This window comes from Symsagittifera roscoffensis, chromosome 4, assembly GCF_963678635.1.
Source record: "Symsagittifera roscoffensis chromosome 4, txSymRosc1.1, whole genome shotgun sequence".
Taxonomy (NCBI): Eukaryota; Metazoa; Xenacoelomorpha; order Acoela; family Convolutidae; genus Symsagittifera; species Symsagittifera roscoffensis.
The window spans coordinates 33739155-33756379 of NC_087065.1; the positions used below are offsets into that span (position 1 = coordinate 33739155).

At 34.9% G+C, this 17225-nt stretch overlaps 3 protein-coding genes across 4 annotated transcripts in view; all 3 read left to right on the forward strand.

Moving 5' to 3' along the window:
• The window catches only part of LOC134845262 (uncharacterized), a 216052-nt gene that overhangs the window by 141514 nt on the left and 57313 nt on the right, over nt 1-17225 (forward strand). The window lies entirely within an intron of this gene.
• Nucleotides 1-17225, forward strand: part of LOC134845257 (eukaryotic peptide chain release factor subunit 1-like) — a 574579-nt gene that overhangs the window by 138529 nt on the left and 418825 nt on the right. The window lies entirely within an intron of this gene.
• The window catches only part of LOC134845260 (uncharacterized), a 77014-nt gene that overhangs the window by 9208 nt on the left and 50581 nt on the right, over nt 1-17225 (forward strand). Inside the window, exon 1 of one of the 2 annotated variants that reach the window (XM_063862205.1) lies at nt 1383-1480. The exons of the other annotated variant lie outside the window; for it this stretch is intronic. Within the exon in view, the coding sequence (XP_063718275.1) occupies nt 1438-1480 (43 nt within the window). The 5' untranslated portion in view covers nt 1383-1437. Of the gene's footprint in view, nt 1-1382; nt 1481-17225 lie in introns of those variants that run through there. 2 annotated transcript variants of the gene reach the window in all.

Here is a 17225-nt window from a genome sequence, read left to right on the forward strand (position 1 = left end):
ATTCGAAGCTCCACTTCTCATGATTTTCAGACCAATTTAGATCCGAAGGCTCGATGAATTCTGTTTTCTGTCGGCTATTGCATCAGCATTTAGACCAAAGTTATTGCTTACGTTGATTAAGCTAATGATGAGTCTTGAAGCGTCATTTAGATCTCCGTGGTCCTCCTAATGCAATTAATGTTCCGATCATTTGAAAAATGGGGAGGAACTTTGTATTCGGGTGTTTAGTTTTTTTTCAGTTTTTGTTTTCCATGCAAATTCAGGTACCAAAAATAATTATTCGAATGGGTCGAGTGATGCATCGTATTTAAGCACATTCATTCGTGATTCGAACGACATTAAAAATTTCTGAAAAAATTCTCCCAGTATCGAGAAAAACAGGTTTAAAGTTTTTGATTTTTAGTCTAAATTCAAGCAAAAAAATGTGAGTAAGCAGACTTACTATAGCTTACTTTGCTTAGTTTAGGCCGTGAAATCTTAGTTTTTATTAAAAATTTTAAAATTTTTTGATTTTTTTTGGCGGTTGTTTGTTTGCTTATACAATTCTTAACAATTTTTGCCTTTTTTACTATGTCTGTCGAATAATTCTATGTGCCAGTTTTTCGTTCAGATCCTTTCATCACACCACGCAGCAAAAAAAGCTACTTTAATTTGAAAAACAAAAAATTGTTGTACTCTTTAGACTATGGTCGGAAAGTTCTGTGCTACTTGCACAGTCATCGGCTATCCTTGTTTTATCTCGGTTTTTTTTATTGGCTTTCCAAGTCAACTGAATTGGGAAATTTTTTTCTGAAGTCACTTGGAATTTTCTTGTTTTTTTATTAAGCTGTTGGGAAGGGGGCTGTAAAAGAAAGACTTACATTTTGCGTCAGTAGTTTTCATGAATATAACTCAAATATTGTAACCAGCTAGGAGTGCAGGAGACGAGGTGGTCAATATAAACCTGTGTTTCGAAGCCTATTTGGATTTTGAGAGGGACGAAAGCCATGCAATTTTATACATTAATCTACCACTTGAAACTATTATATGCATTTCATGACCTTAAGCTCTTCTTCCCAAGTTTTTCCTTACTGCATTGACTTCGGACTTCCTTTTTAATCAAGTAGTTTTAATGCTAGAGGTTTTTCTTGATCCCTATTTCAATTTTTCAGCACTTTTTTCTTATTTTTTTTCTGGAACTTTATTTTTGTTTTCATTTTTATGATTATGATAAATAATTTTTCTTTCAATCTATCCAAGCAAAATCTTGAGTTATAATACGAGTTTACTTTTTCTGATTTTATTTTGCACGATTTAGTGATCAATTTGTATGCTCAATTTAGCACATGTTCTTCGGCCTGAGTTGTATCCGATTTAACAGAGTGCCTGATATTTACTATTAGATGGTGTGTCAGCTCCAAAAAGTAGTGAGGACAGTTTCTGTAGTGAGAAAGATGTATGCTTAATAATCCGGAGGACCACGGATTCAATCTTTTCGTCGGTTAGTTATTTTTTAAAGCTTATTTACTTAAGTTTGTTTTTGTTCTTGCAATTTTACAGCTTGATTTTGAAGTCGAATGGCTTGCAAAGTGATTATTTTTGGGTTATGGAGAAAATTTCGAAATCTATGTTGCATAATTTTGCATATAGATAAAAATTTACACGACAAAAAGCCGTCAAAAATTTCGAAGTTTCGTGGCTTGATTTCCTATTAGCTCAACCATAAATTAGAACTAAACACTCTGTGAGCCATTCGACTTCAAAATGAAACGAAAATACAAACATTAAAAATAAGACTTCAAAAATAGAACTAACCTACAAGAAGATTGGAACCGCCGTCCTCCGGATTATGAAACATACTTGCTGTACTTGAGCTTTTTTGGAGCTTCAAATTTGTATTTATAATTTTTTTTGTTTATATGGGAAATTAAATCACATAGGTTCCAGTTTTTTGTCAAATTTTTTGTCTTGTAAGTTTTTTGTCTAAACTAGTTGTTTGTATATTTTCGAATATTTTTTGACTCTGTCGTTTTTTGTCTCACTTTTTCTCCGCTAGATGGCAACCTATCGAGAAGGTCCGCTTCCTCTGTGTTTGATTTCTTTTGAATGTGATAGTGCCATAATTTTTCATTTTCTTGTGGAATAATTTTTTGTTTTCAAGTTTGCATTTCTTTGTTGTCGTTACCTTTTGCAATAAGCAAGGGTATTGCAATCAGATACTAGACTTTTTCCTGTAAATAACTTTTTTTCACTATACTCATATCTGGACTTCTGAATTCATCTCTAGTGGTACCTTGTTTCATAATTATTTTAAATTTTTCAGCGTTCCCGGCCCTTTTAGCCTGGAAGCAAAGAATACGCCTAGAAGGCAAAGGTCCTTGGTTCGAATCTGACCAGGACCTGGTTTTTTCAAACGGGAAGTATTCTGGTTGAAATAAAATTGTCAGACAATTATTTGTCTGAATATCTTTCATTGGCTTAGTTACGACTGAAATTGTTTTTTGCTGCGCGAATTTTTTTAATGGTGCTTATAGTGCTCACTTTACCTTGATTTGTATTTCCTTTTTTGTTGTTTTTTGTTTCGCTTGAAAACTTTGTTCGATCCAAATTTTTTGGCATATTTTTTATTGGCTAAGCGACCTAATTTTGGTTAGTTTCAAATTCAACCAATTTTTACGTTACCCTCTGCACTTTTTTAAGGTGGTTGCTTTTTTACCTCTCGCTTTGTTGAAACTTTTGTTTTTTTTTCGGCTTAATAGTTTTTGGCTTGTTTTTTTTTCTATCGGCTTAGTAGCTTCGTTTTTGATGCGCGAAAAAACACCTGTGTGTGTTATGAGAGGAAGTGGGATGTAAAAAAAATAATTAGATTGATTTTGACAAAAATTTCTGCTCAGATATTTTCGGCTTTGTCACCGCTTGGTCATTTTTGCTCCGATGCAGATTTTGCTACTTCTTTTATTTGGGCTTGATTTTTTACCTCTATCTTCATTCATCTAGTTGTATCCTAAGTGGTGCGAAGCTCAGCTTCGCCTCAGTGTTAACTTTGAAAATTTGTTTGCTTCAATGGGTAGTTTTTGAGCTGGTTTAAATTTTTGTTTTAAGCTGTGGTTGAAGAAATAAGCGTAAAAAGACTTGTGAAAGGATCACTTTTAAACATCTGGTTTTGCTAATTGTTCCGACTTTCGATACGAAAGTAACGGAAAATTTGTGCTCGGGGTGGGTTTTTTTTTCCTCAGACAAATTTCGACTTTTTAACTAGCCGTTTTTGACGCATTTTTTTTATATCATTCGAAAGCTATTGTTGTCTTGAGCTTGAATTTGACAAGATATTTCACCTGTGATCATTTTTCGTAAAGTTATGGGTGTTTAAAGATTGCCATTTTGGTCAATTTGGGTAACGCGCGATAAATTTCGCGCTATTAACGCGTAAGCGGAGACTCAATCCGTCTTAGAGATCGTTCCAAATTAGTTCAAGGAAGCTTATATGCCATAATTGATTTGTTAATAGGCGCAAAATCTATCGCTTTGTACTTAATATGACGTGTGGGGGATGTTTATACATAAAATCTCAAATTTTTTCAAAAAATTTTTTTTTAGGTACTTTGAAATTTTTCTTCTTATTAATGCTCTATAGACCTTAAAAGGCAGTCGGAACTTTCAGGGCTTCGCCCTGATACAAGCAGTCTTGTTGTGTTTGAATTTAGTCTAATTTCTGTTACAGTTTTCATTTGTCTCTTTAACCGTACAATTCAGATGACTGCCAGTCATCATGTTTTGGTTGTTCATCTTATTTAGCGTTTTCTGGTATGTTTCCTTTTCTACGTTTCCTTTTCAACACAATTATTCCGATTTTTTGAAATATTTCATCATTTTAGTATGGTTGGTGTTCGAAATCCCGATGCTTTGTATTAACGCTTTCTATTTTGAAATAATTATCGAATATGAAATGAAGACCGGAATTTTTCTCAAGTGTTTTTCAATCGACAAAAGAATTCTTGTTGTTCCGACTTTCGATACGAAAGTAACGGAATATTTGTGCTCGGGGTGGGTTTTTTTTCTTCAGACAAATTTCGACTTTTTAACTAGCCATTTGTGACGGAATTTTTTAAAATTATTCAAAAGCTATTGTTTTCCTCAGCTTGAATTTGAAAAGATGTTTTACCTGTGATCATTTTTCATAAAGTTATGGGGGTTTAAAGACTGCCATTTTGGCCAATTTGGGACAATTAACGCGCGATAAATTGTCCCAGGATGCTTTTATCCCATAATTGATTTGTTAATAGGCGCAAAATCTATCACTTTGTATTTAATATGACGTGTGGGGGGATGTTTTTACATAAAATCTCAAATTTTTTGAAAAATTTTTATTATTTATTTTTTCTATTACATGGAAGTTTTTCATGTTATTAATGCTCCATAGACCTTAAAAGGCAGTCGGAACATTCAGGGCTTCGTCCTGATACGAGCAGTCTTGTTTTTATTATATATTACTCTAAAGTGGCAATAAATTCAACTTAATGAAATGCTATTTTCTCGCAAATATCCCTTTTTGTTTTTGACGGATAAAAACGTCCCGAAATGTGCATTTATTTTGAGTTGTTGATTTCTTCATTATTGTCAATTGCTTTTCATTTCAATTGTTTTTCAGCAAATCTTAAGGGCTTAATTTTTGGAGTAATTTTGTTTGATGTTAAGCTGAGTGAATGGAATAAAATACATGAAATCAGCATTTTGCATCGAATTTAAAACAAAATAAGGATGAATATTCCGTCGCGAATTTTCCAAATTCAACAAAAAATTGTTATCGAAATTATATTGCGCTGTTTTTTGTAAACATGTACATGCATGGCTCTGATCTTACTTTGTTTTCAGGTTTTCTTCAAAGGGACCGTAAGCACAAACATTTGTTCGAAGATTTTTATCGGATTTTGTGTATTTTTTTTTCAGATCATTGGGCGACCATTAAAATTGGAACTAATTGAGGCAGTGTTTCTATGGCGATGATAATTTGTTTGTAACACTCAAAATCCAATTGATTATTCATTTTCATCGGCGGATGAAGCTGAAAGTGTGCGCAGATGCAAATTTAGTTTTCCCATCAAGTTTTATTTACTTTTCGCGACAACTTAAATTGCCCATTGCGAATGCACTTGATTAGCAAAAACACCAGGTGTTTATATTCGAATAATGTTTAGCGAAAATGGCTGCACTGTTCAAAATCGGAACATGGAAAATTCTGTAGCATCCTGCCATGAGATGAACAATAGCAAAAATTTAGCAGCATCGCCACGACACTATTTTCCTGATTTTGCTCTCATAATTCATAGAGCTCATTGGCTCTTTAAGTTCTGTAATTATCCATCATGACTCTCTAAAAAAATTGTCCACAAAAAAAAACAGTTTCAGTCAAACTGCCTGTCAGATTTTCAGGAACCCGCCGCTACTGACAAATAATACCTGTACACGCTACTGCTTTTATTTTATTATTGATAGAGGAAGCATTTTGTTTGTCTTGAAAAGTCTACCAAGATGAAACCGGATATATTTGATCGCATGCTGAATGTCATTGACAAGTATACGACAGTAATCCAAAATCGATCCCCAGCTTGATTTTCTCTGAGTATGTTTGGTATCCAAATTTAATTATTCAGTATCCTAGTGTGCTGTGTGTTCGTGCCATTGATTTCATCTAGTTTTTTTGTGTTCTTTTTTATGCGCCAAGAAAAGGGTCCTGTAATATACTCGCAGCTCGCTACCAAATATTTCATGTCCATACTCATAACAAGGATAGCCGGTTACTGTGCAAGTATCACAGACTGTTCCGACGATAGTATTAAGAAATACAAAAAGTTTTGTTATAGAATTTAGGCTTATCCGAAAGTCATAATAAAATAGGCAAATTGGAAAACAGTTTTTGTAGAAATATGACTAGAAAAACAAAAAATTGTTAAAAACATCAAAAAAATTCAAATTTTGTTTAATTTTTTTTTGCAGAAACTTTTTGAATTTTGAAAACGAAGTTCTTCATTTCCAAAATGGCGCAAACAAACTTTAAAAAATGGATTACTCGAGTAAAACTAAGTGCTCGTGGCTTAAATTAAAAAAAGACCAAAAGTCAAAATTTGTCTTTCGAAGCAAGGCTGAAAAGCTTTTAATATGATATATCACTCGAAACATTTCGATGATTTTTGTGGTACCTGATTTTGCGTGGAAAAAAAATAAAAGAAAAAAACTTAAACACATTCAAATACAAAGTTTCTCTCTATTTTCAATGGTCGAAACAATATAATTGGAAAGAAGTATTTTTTTAGTGACACCGAATCAATAAGGGGTACTTTCCTAATGACCGCAATCTTCAGATTGTTGATTAATCTTGTATTGTTTGAAATTTTCAGATGAAATAATGTTTTTTAATGATTTTCTGTTATTGCTCCGACTTTTAAGGTAAATCTTTTTAAGCAGACAAAATTTAACAATAAAATTAGCCGGATAATAATGGAATTTTACAACACTGAAAAATTTTGACGTTTTGAGATCAAGTTCAAACAGATGTGTCACCTTGAATCATTTTTTGTAATTTGTGGCGTTTGAAAAAAAGCCAATATTGGACAGTTAACGCGCGATACATTATCCAAGTTATTTGGTTTTATTAATATGTAATGGACGCTAAATTCTGAGCTTGCATGGGGAAAACTTTTATGAAAACAATTCCAGGAAACTTTTTCGGAATTGTCGCAAAACTTTTGTCACAAATAGCTTTTTAAGTAATTGATTTTTGCGGAGAAGCAAACCACTGCGAGTACAATTATTCCGTCCTTTTCTTTGAATGTTGGAACGAAAAAGTGGCTCGTATCTTCCACTTGTCCTGGCAGTCTGTCTTGTTTTTAATTATGATTTTCTATTGAGAAGTCCATTGGTTCCCTATTACCGAATTTTGAATCACGCAGACTAACAGCTGGTATCGACCGATAACCATTTTGCGCTGGCAGGTTCTGAAGCCCAAAATTTACTCTCGCACAGTAGTAACCAAATCAAACTCATATTATACTGGGTCATAAGTCTAATATAGAAAGGTCACTCATCTATTTAACCTGATTTTTTATGTAGAAAACAAGACTGCTCGTATCAAGGCTACGCCATGAATTTCCTTACTCTCATGTAGTAAAGATTACAGGCTTGTTTTTTTATAATTAAGGCAGTTTTTTTTAACGCTTTGTAAAATACAAAGTGATATTTTGAGCGTCTGGTAGTCCAATAAGATCAAATTGCTTGCCTCAGTTCATTTAAGAAAGGCTTAATTTGCCCATTACGCCGTAATCGCGCGTTATTTAACTCTCTGAACAATTATAAATTCGCAACAAGACTGCTCGTATCAGGGCAAAGCCCTGAATGTTCCGACTGCCTGAAGGTTTCTGGAGCAGCAGTAATAACATAAAAAATTAAATGAAATAAAATAAAATGAAATTTTTTTTCTCCAAAATTTGAAATTTTTTATGAAAATCATCCCCCCACATCCCCCCACATCATCCTTGTAACAAATCAATTATGGCAAATAAGCTTCGTTCAACCAATTTGGAACGATTTATAAGACGGATTAAATCTCCGCTTACGCGTTAATAGCGCGAAGTATATCGCGCGTTAATTGTCCCAAATTGGTCAAAATTGCCAAAATGGCAATCTTTAAACCCTCATAACTTTACGAAAAATGATCACAGGTGAAATATTTTTTCAAATTCAAGTTCAGGACAACAATGGCTTTCGAATAATATTTAAAAATTCCGTCAAAAATGGCTAGTTAAAAAGTCGAAATTTGTCTGAAGAAAAAAAAAACCCACCCCGAGCACAAATATTCCGTTACTTTCGTATCGAAAGTCGGAACAATAAAGGATCAAACCTGGAATTAGTTTTTAATTTTGAGCTCAAGGCATTGACTTTTTTCAGACTACAAAAACTTTTGTCACAAATTGCTATTTAAGTAATTGATTTTTGGCGGAGAAGCAAATCACTGCGAGTACAATTATTCCGTCTTTTTCTTCGAATATCGGAACAAAAAAGTGGCTCGTATCAGGGCGGAGACTTGAATGTTCTGATTGCACTCAATTTTTACTCGAAGCTGATTAAATCTGGAAACAATAAGAAGACTGCTCGTATCAGGGCTACGCCCTAACTTTTTTGGCTCCTATTTAACATCAATGAAGCAGAATTCGACTTTAAAATTTGACTAAATTTTCAAAAAAAAGTACATCGATAGCTTTCAGATGATATAATAAGAATCCGTGAAAAATGGCTAGTTGAAAAATCGTAACTTGTCCAAAGAGTTCAAATATTCTGTCATTTTATTCTCGAAAGTAGTAGCAAATAAAACCTTTTGTTTTTTGGAAATCTCTCTCCTATAGAAAACTCAAATAGAAAACTGTATGTTTCTCATTTAGTAGAGCAGTTTTTGGACTAAATAGTTCGCTCCGGTTCATTTTATTCAGACCATTATTGTTTTATTTGGGGGCTCGATCTCATGACCCATTTGCACCCTGCCGTGCGCGCTCACCACTATACTAACGTGACTTTACGATCGTTGTGAAACTAGTCGTATTAAACTGCTCATTTTACGCTCCGATGTCGAAAGTAATATACTTTTGACGTTTTATCAGGCATTAGAAAATTGTTCCAAATTGAATTGAGGCAAGCTAATTGGTCGTCTTAGTTTTATATACGACTCAATTTTTTACATTTAAAAAGTGATATTATCAGTCTAAAACAGTCAAAGGGCAGTCAGAACATTCAGGGCTCTGCCCCGATACGAGCAGTTGCAGTCTTGTAAGTCTTACGCGACGCGTTACTAGAAAACTGGTAAATAGCTCGGAAAAAAGTCAGAACATTAAATAGGCAAAACACTGGTAGATTTTTAAGTGATTCTTCCAAAATCTGACAAATAAGCCGCAAGTTGTCTAGATTTTTGAATGAGCTTGTTTAGTTTTATGTAATCGGTTTATTAATGTATTTTTTTCCTTAAAACAAAAGTATATGTTTGACGGTAAGCTTCTGTGGATTTTTTGCTTCTGACTAATGGTTGTAGATAGAGGTTTGATACAAACATCAAGTGACTCCATTGTTTAATGTCCATATATTTACAAGGTGTGACTTGGATCTACTTGTCTTTGATGACCATAGACTGTATGACATTATACATCTGCTCACAGTCCTATCCTAGTCTATGCGGCATCAACCTAATCTCGCAGAGTCACTTAAGCGAACAATTAAGAATCTTATATATATATATATATATATATATATATATATATATATATATATATTAAAATGTTGGCGGTGTGATGGATCTTTGTTGCTGCCTATGTTTATTCCTGTTAGCTTGCCATGGTTTCGTTGAGTTTTGATGATTTCCTTCTAAGTCGCCTCATTGCGAATCAATTTGATATCATCTGCTGGGTAATATATCCGTTTTGCGAGGAGGTTTGTAAATTTGGTGGGAAAACAGTCGCTGATCAATTGCACGCTTCATTAATTGAGCACCTTTGATCGACCCCTCCCATCGTATTTATCGTGTGGTCAGTGCGACTATTCACTTCGCTGCGGCCGGCAGCCACTGCATCCGTTTGTTATAACTACCATCTTTGTCGCAGTTTACATACTCGTCTATTTTAATAACATATGTTACATCAGTGAAAGAACGTCTCAAGCAGTGCTGAATCGGAGCCTTAGGAGGTCTTTTTCATTTCTCATTGTTAGGAAATGAAGTAATGATGATGTTTAACGCATTCGTGGATTAGCTTTTGTAAGATTTTATTACTTCTTTGCAATTTACAAATCTGCTATTGTTTTGCCTCTTTTGCAAGAAATATATTAATATTCAATGCATTCAATCAATATTGAATGGTTTTAAGCTCCGATTCTGTGTAGAAAAGAAACGGAACAGTCGTTGAACTTCAGCTTGATTTCGGAGCTAAAAATCCAGATTCTTCCATAAAACTTTGAAAAGAAAAAGTGCACTTTGAAAAGAGCTGGGAAAGTTGTGTCAAAGAACTTAGTGAAGACTTTTATACAAGTCGCATTTAGTTTTTTGTTCCGTTTTTTTTAAAATAAAAATTCAAACGCTTTAACGACTTTTATGATCGAAAGTAGATTGTTTAGATTTTCCAACGCAATAAAAATACCCAATAACCTAGTTTTTTCAGGCAGATTTTATCAAAAAAAGTGTCAATCATAAATTATTCTCGAAATTTGAAGAGCTTTAAGGGCATATATTTTCTCTTGAAAATGCGAAAGTTGATATTTTTCAAAAAACAAGTCAATATTTTTTTCTGTTGTCTTGCGTTCATTGACACTTTCCCAGCTGTCTGTTGGCTATGTTTTAGTTTCCGACTGTTTTCACGCATGATCACAGTCAAATGTGTTTCCAGCCGCGCTTGTTTGTTGCTGAAGAATCAGCTGGAAACATCCCCGCTGGTTTCCCGGATGTTATCCCCCTTTTCCACCTTCTCTCCCCCTTCCTCATTTGCTAATGGATTAGGGGGTAGGATTGGGCGCCCTATAAGACAGCTAAATATTTCTAATGTAGTTAATCTAATACTGAGTGATTGCATTTAGCTAAGCTAACTCAAGACTGCTTTCATTCCTAGCAAGGTAATTCAAGGAGAGAAATGCGGGAAACAGTGTATGGATTACATGCTAAATGTCTGTCTGCCAAAAAAGGGAAACAATTAAATAATTATCAAGCATCAGCTTACATTTCGTGTTCTATTTGATGGCTTGTAAGCACAAGTTTTAAAAAAAGAAAAACAGGCTATGAGAAATAAAAGATAATTTATATTCCTCTTTAATGGTAAAATAAAACTAACTGCTTTTTCAATTACAGTAAGACTAGATTCACATTAGAAGCATATCATGTAATCCGATTCTGTCAGACTGATTGTGGTCAGTTGACGAGTGTAACAATTTCGAACATGTTTTTCATCAGGCTGACCTCGTTATCGTTGTTCGGTTGCCGTGGAGTATGCATGCCCGTATAGGGTACTCATCTCCTATCGCTACTCCATCGCATTTCCCCTCCCGGCGCTAGGTGCATGCGTGGGTGTCTTAATGTGCTATTGTCTTTGTTAATTAAACTCAATCGTGCTGGTGCCATGTTTTCTGCATTGTTGTGAATTGGTGGGATCTTTTTGTACCCCAAAATTAACCGCGAAATAATTGTGAGTCATGCTGTCCCCTATCTTCGTTTCTTCATTTTGCAGCTCATTGACGTATGGCCGCTTCAATAGCATTCGACCGCTGGAGACCTAAATCTTAACCGTTTTAGAGGAAATAATATGCGGTGACGTATTCAATAGATCGGTTATTGTATCTCGGAGTATTTTTTAGTTGATCCTTACTTTTATTTGTTCATGCTAACAAGAATATCATTGAACAAGTTGTTCTCAAGTTATTCCGATAAATTTATGGAATTGAGAATGAAGATTTCTTGTGAAACTTCATTATTTTGAGCATGTTTCACAAAATATTCTATCAACACCTAATGAGACAATTTCAATGAATAAAATAAAACTGATAAAAGATACGAAACATTAGCTGAAGCCAAGGAATCCAAGTTTCCATGTCTTTTGGAATCTTTGCATGATTTGGTTTGGTTCTGTTTGAGCTGGTCTCTAGTATGTTTCGATGTAACCGCGATAACTTTATTTAATTTGGTTCATTTTTGAAACATTTTCAATCTTGTTTGCATCTGATCGTGTTAGTACTCAGCTGCCCTCGGAGAGCGGAAATCGTGTGCATTTGATTAAAGCAATTTTCTGTTTCATCAAGGTCACTAATTTTGATTTGCTTGTTAACAAATCGTTTCAAGGAATTGCTAACATTCAAATAAAATAGTGACCTTGATGAAACAGAAACTCTTTTAATCATATGCTCACGATTTCCGAGTACTAATATGATCAGAGGTAAACGTGATAAAAGAGGGTTCATAACAAATCAATCTGAAGAACGAAAGGGGCATAAAAGGTTTTTTGTAATACTATTTTTGATGATGTCCACGGCATCCGAAAGTGAGAGGGTTTTGTCTGTTAACCACACCTATCCAAAAGCGACTTATGCGTTTTAGCTTCTCCAGATCATTGGCATGAATTACATGAGATAGTTTTCCAATAAATGAAAGTGGGAAGGAACCCAATTTTTGAGCATTTTTTTCAAACAAAATCAGGCGCAACAAACAATCATCGGTAAGGTTGCTATGTAGGCCGAGAAAAACTTAGTGTTACTCCAGAAAAACATATTTTTGAAGCTTTATTTCCCACTCTGGCAATGAAAAGTTTAATAAAAAAGTTTTAAATTTTTCTGTTTGGCTATTTATTTTTTGAAAACTACACTTGTTGGTTAAGAGTTTTTTAACGCTATTTCTTAGGCCTCTCTCCATCAGCAGGACATGCCCGCCTCAGGGTGCAATTTTTGCACATATCGGGCCATGTTTGTTGCCGAGCGCAAACTTTCACAGAACTTGGACAGCATGTATTTGCCTTGTATACCTTTTGCTATTACCGCCGAGCAGCGGAATTATTGACTGGGTTCATTTTGCCATCAAGGAGATTTCACGTATAATCATATTAATTTTAGCCTGAGGCATTTATGACCGCGATCTGTATTTGAACTACACTATTTATGATCAATTTAGGGTAATACTGGAATTGACAGAAGATTATGGCGCTGACTTTTGACAAGTTAGACTAAATAACAACGAAATTGGGAAAAAAATCTGAACAGAACACAAGACAGAAACGAGGAACAAAATTTTGATACAATTCTCGATTGAACAAGAACTGCTCGGAAATTTGCAACTAACAAATTTTACTAGCAAAGACTAGAAAACAATATTTTATTTAATTTATATTCCGCTGAATTATATTGTAATCTCAATTGAGTAACTAGGCTACTTCTCAAGTGAATAAAAAATATACTATTTAACCGGGACTCAATAATCCTGATTGAAAACTCATAATAGTACAAACAAATTGTAATTCCGCATCAGAAAATATTCCTTAAAAGTATTACTTCTAAGATAAAAAAAAATTAAGCTACAAATCTAGTGGCATATGGTCACACTGAAAAATAATATCTAAATTAATGGTTGCAGGAGGTAGTTTGCAAAAACGTATAATTGAAAAAATTCAGTGCAAAAGTAACTGAAAGTTATTGATTGAATATTTCCATTTGTTGGCCGAACGGCAACATATGTTTATTGATTATTTTTGTTGAAATAAATATTTGATTAACCTCTGTTTTTCCATTACAATAATTTCACGTTGACACGATCAGACGATACAATCAAAGAAGAACCGACAAAATGATGAGCGAATTGACGACGATAGAAGAACAATTGCATGTTCAGGCCGGAGCTGACACGAAATTAAATCGATGGATCATTGCTGAAAGAAGAAAAATGGACAATTATGATCCAGAAATTGTTCGCACATGCGATAAAATAAATCAATTGACGGAGGAGAAAAGATGATCTTGTCGAGTGAAAGTAGAATAGGAAAAGCTTTGAAAATGCGTAGATAAAATGAAAGAGAAAGCACGACAGATTGACGTCAAAGTGGGGAACTAACAACAACCTGAAAAAACCGACAACAGGAAATCCACAACGTTACACGAAGACTTCATCAAAGAAGTTCAAGAGTATATTGACGATACTGGCAAGACCGAAGTGCTTACCATTAAAAAATCTCATTTAAGCTCAGGACTGAGTCAACGAAGTGATTCCATAGAAACGTTATCGCATGCCAGCAATCAATCCAATGGCCTTGAAAACCAGCAACTGAGACATGGAATAGCAGAATAAGAGATGGAAAACTTAAAAACGAAACAAAGTTTTTCTGAGCAGCTGTCAGAAATGAAGATCTGAAACGCAGAAGAAGCAGGAAAGCTAGCTGAAGAGCTCTGTGAAATGAAACTTTCGTATGCCGATAAACAATCGGAACTCGCAAGTGTTAGAAGCGAAAGGTATGTCTCCAGCTAGAAGTGACAGATAGGTTTCTCCGGATAGAAAATCAGTCACATTCGACGAAGAAGATCCGGAAAGGACCTACGCAAAGGACTGGTTAACATCAATAAACCAAACAGATGAACAGAAGTACGAGTCAAAACCAAGGTTTAAACTTGGTGATTCAAGTAGATCACATGAAGAGCGATCTCATGACATACTCAGAAGAACTAAACGCAGAACTCAGTAATTGGAGTTTACCAAAACCAGCCTACCAAAGATAAAGCTAGAAACATTTGCTGGTGATCCACTGGAATGGCCAGAATGGTCGGGATTATTCACAGCATCAGTGCATAAAGCGAACATAACAAAAAATGAAAAGATGTAATATCTGAAAAGCTATGTATCTGGCAAAGCTAAACAGATTCTGACAGGACTCAGCTATGATTGCAACCAACATGAACTTGCATGAAAACTGTTTCCAGGCATTACGGTCAGCCACATATCATGGTTGATTCACATTCACAACTAAAGCTGGTGCAGAACTTTTCAATTGAAAGGAAACACGATTCGCATCAAGTATCGAAGTTTGCAGGCGTAGTGAGTACGTTTGTGAGCATTTTGACAAATTTTGGATACGAAGGTGATCTGAACTCAACTTCAAACATAAACATGATATTGAACAAGTTTCCACAACATCTCAATCGAAAGGAAATGCTGAAAACCAAATATGGTTCAGCTAATTGAATGGCTCACTGATCAGTTAATTGCAAAGCGAAGTCATGAACCTAGAGGAGCAAATGAAACAAGGAAATTAAATCACATTCACCAAACAAAAGCCAGAACTTATGTTACAGAAGACAAGAATCAAGTCTTCAAAAACAAAAGCACAGATCATTGCTTGTTGCAACAAAGGGATACACAAAATCTGGAACTGCCCAGACTTCAAGATAATAAATGTGAAACAACGTTATGATGCCGTGAAGAAACACAAATTGTGCTTTGGATCTTTGGGAAAAGCACATGACATCAAAGACTGTAAAGTCAATCCATGTGGAATAGATGGATGTGACAGAAAGCACAACCGATTATTACATGAAAATAGATCCGGAAGAAGACCAATGCACCAAGAATCAACCAACTCTTATAGTGTGCCATCCAGGAGTAGCGTGCTACCGATAATAAGACTACAACTGACTAATCTAAGAACAGGCGAGTCAATGGAGACATGTGCATTAGAAGACACTGGATCAACAGTGACACTAATAGACAAATCTCTTGAAAAATCGTTGAAATTATGAAATAAGATTCGAAAGACTGCAAAAGAGAATTGGCTGGAGCTAACAATTCAATAAGCATCACGGAAGGAGTAACAGTTAAGGTATCTACCAAGAGTCTCAAACTTGAAAACAACAATTGTTTGGCTCATCCCGATTTGTCCGTTGTGTCAATGAACTACGATTATAGTACCTACAAAAGAAGATGTCCGCATTTATTGATTTTGCCAAAACAGAAAATTTTACACTTCGAAGTCAAACTAATAAGTGGTCAGGATAGATTCAAAATGACAAAACCAAGAGAATACAGAAGTTTGAACAAGAGAAGTCCAGGGTAGTAAGAACACCTCTTGGATGGTCTCTAAGTGGTGCATTGGGACAAAAGCAAGCCTATAATTGCAAAGCGCGATCGTATTTCTGTTGTACAGAAGATCAGTTGGCTCAGTTCAAAAATTGGTGGTCTATAGAAAACTATGGATCTGTGGAAAATGTTGAATCGTTATCTAGTGAAGAAAAACGAGCTCAGCATCCTAGAATCTACTACCAAATTTGAAGATGGTAGATGGGAAGTTGGACTTCTTTGTTCGGAGGTTCCAAGCAACTATGGAAGTGTCCTGGGGCAACTTAGATCATTACAAAGAAGGCTCAGTAAAGATGATGAATTGAAAACAAAGTATCACGACACGATAAAAACTGATCTCCAATATGGATTCATTAAGAAAGTGTCTCAAATTGACATATACAACGCTGAGAATGCCAAAATCTGGTATTTACCTCATCAACCAGTCTTTCATTCACAAAAGCCAGGGAAAGTCAGAAGAGTTTTTAATGCAGCTTCGAAGTATCAAGGGATATCTTTGAATGATAATTTACTACCTGGACCAGATTTGTTGCTAAGATAGAAGGAACCTGTTCAAATTTCGGGAAGGAGCAATTGCAATCACAGATGATATTGAGCAGATGTTTCTTCAAGTCAAGGTGAAACAAGAAGATACTCATTGTCTTAGATTATTATATCCGGATTACAAAAATAAAAGTGACAAAATAAAGATATATAAATATAACAGACATATATTTGGAGCCAGAAGTTCACCAACTGGTGCAAATTATGCACTGACCAAGTCATTTGAAACTGACAACTTACAAGAAATGTCGAATCATTTCTGTATGGATGATTTTATATACTCAAGCAAGGATAGAATAAAAGCCGAGAAGTTCAAACAACAAGTACATGGAAATTAATCCAAAATGGGTTTCAAGCAGACGAAGTTTCAAAGTAACATTGAATAATTGTCTGAAAATACCGAAGAAAAGGAAACGTCGATTCTAAGAATCAATTGGAACATAGAATCGGATAGTTTAGCAGTCTGTCGAATGAAGGATAACCAGTCGAAGCATTCGCACTAAGAGATTTGCTCTGCGCGATTTTTTCACTATTCGATCCACTAGAACTGTTGTCACTCTTCGGCATTCGAATAGGGAATGTTTTGTAGAACCTCTGGAAATCTGAGGGTGTTTAATGGGACAAAACAATTCCGAAAAATATTGCTGAAGAGTTTGAGTTTTGGAGAAAGAAACTTATTCAAATCAAAAACATTGAAGTCCAGGGTAGTAATAACACCTCTTGGATGGTCTCTAAATGGTGCATTGGGACAAAAGCAAGCCTATAATTGCAAAGCGCGATCGTATTTCTGTTGTACAGAAGATCAGTTGGCTCAGTTCAAAAATTGGTGGTCTATAGAAAGCTATGGATCTGTAGAAAATGTTGAATCGTTATCTAGTGAAGAAAAACGAGCTCAGCATCCTAGAATCTACTACCAAATTTGAAGATGGTAGATGGGAAGTTGGACTTGTTTGTTCGGAGGTTCCAAGCAACTATGGAAATGTCCTGGGGCAACTTAGATCATTACAAAGAAGGCTCAGTAAAGATGATGAATTGAAAACAAAGTATCACGACACGATAAAAACTGATCTCCAATATGGAT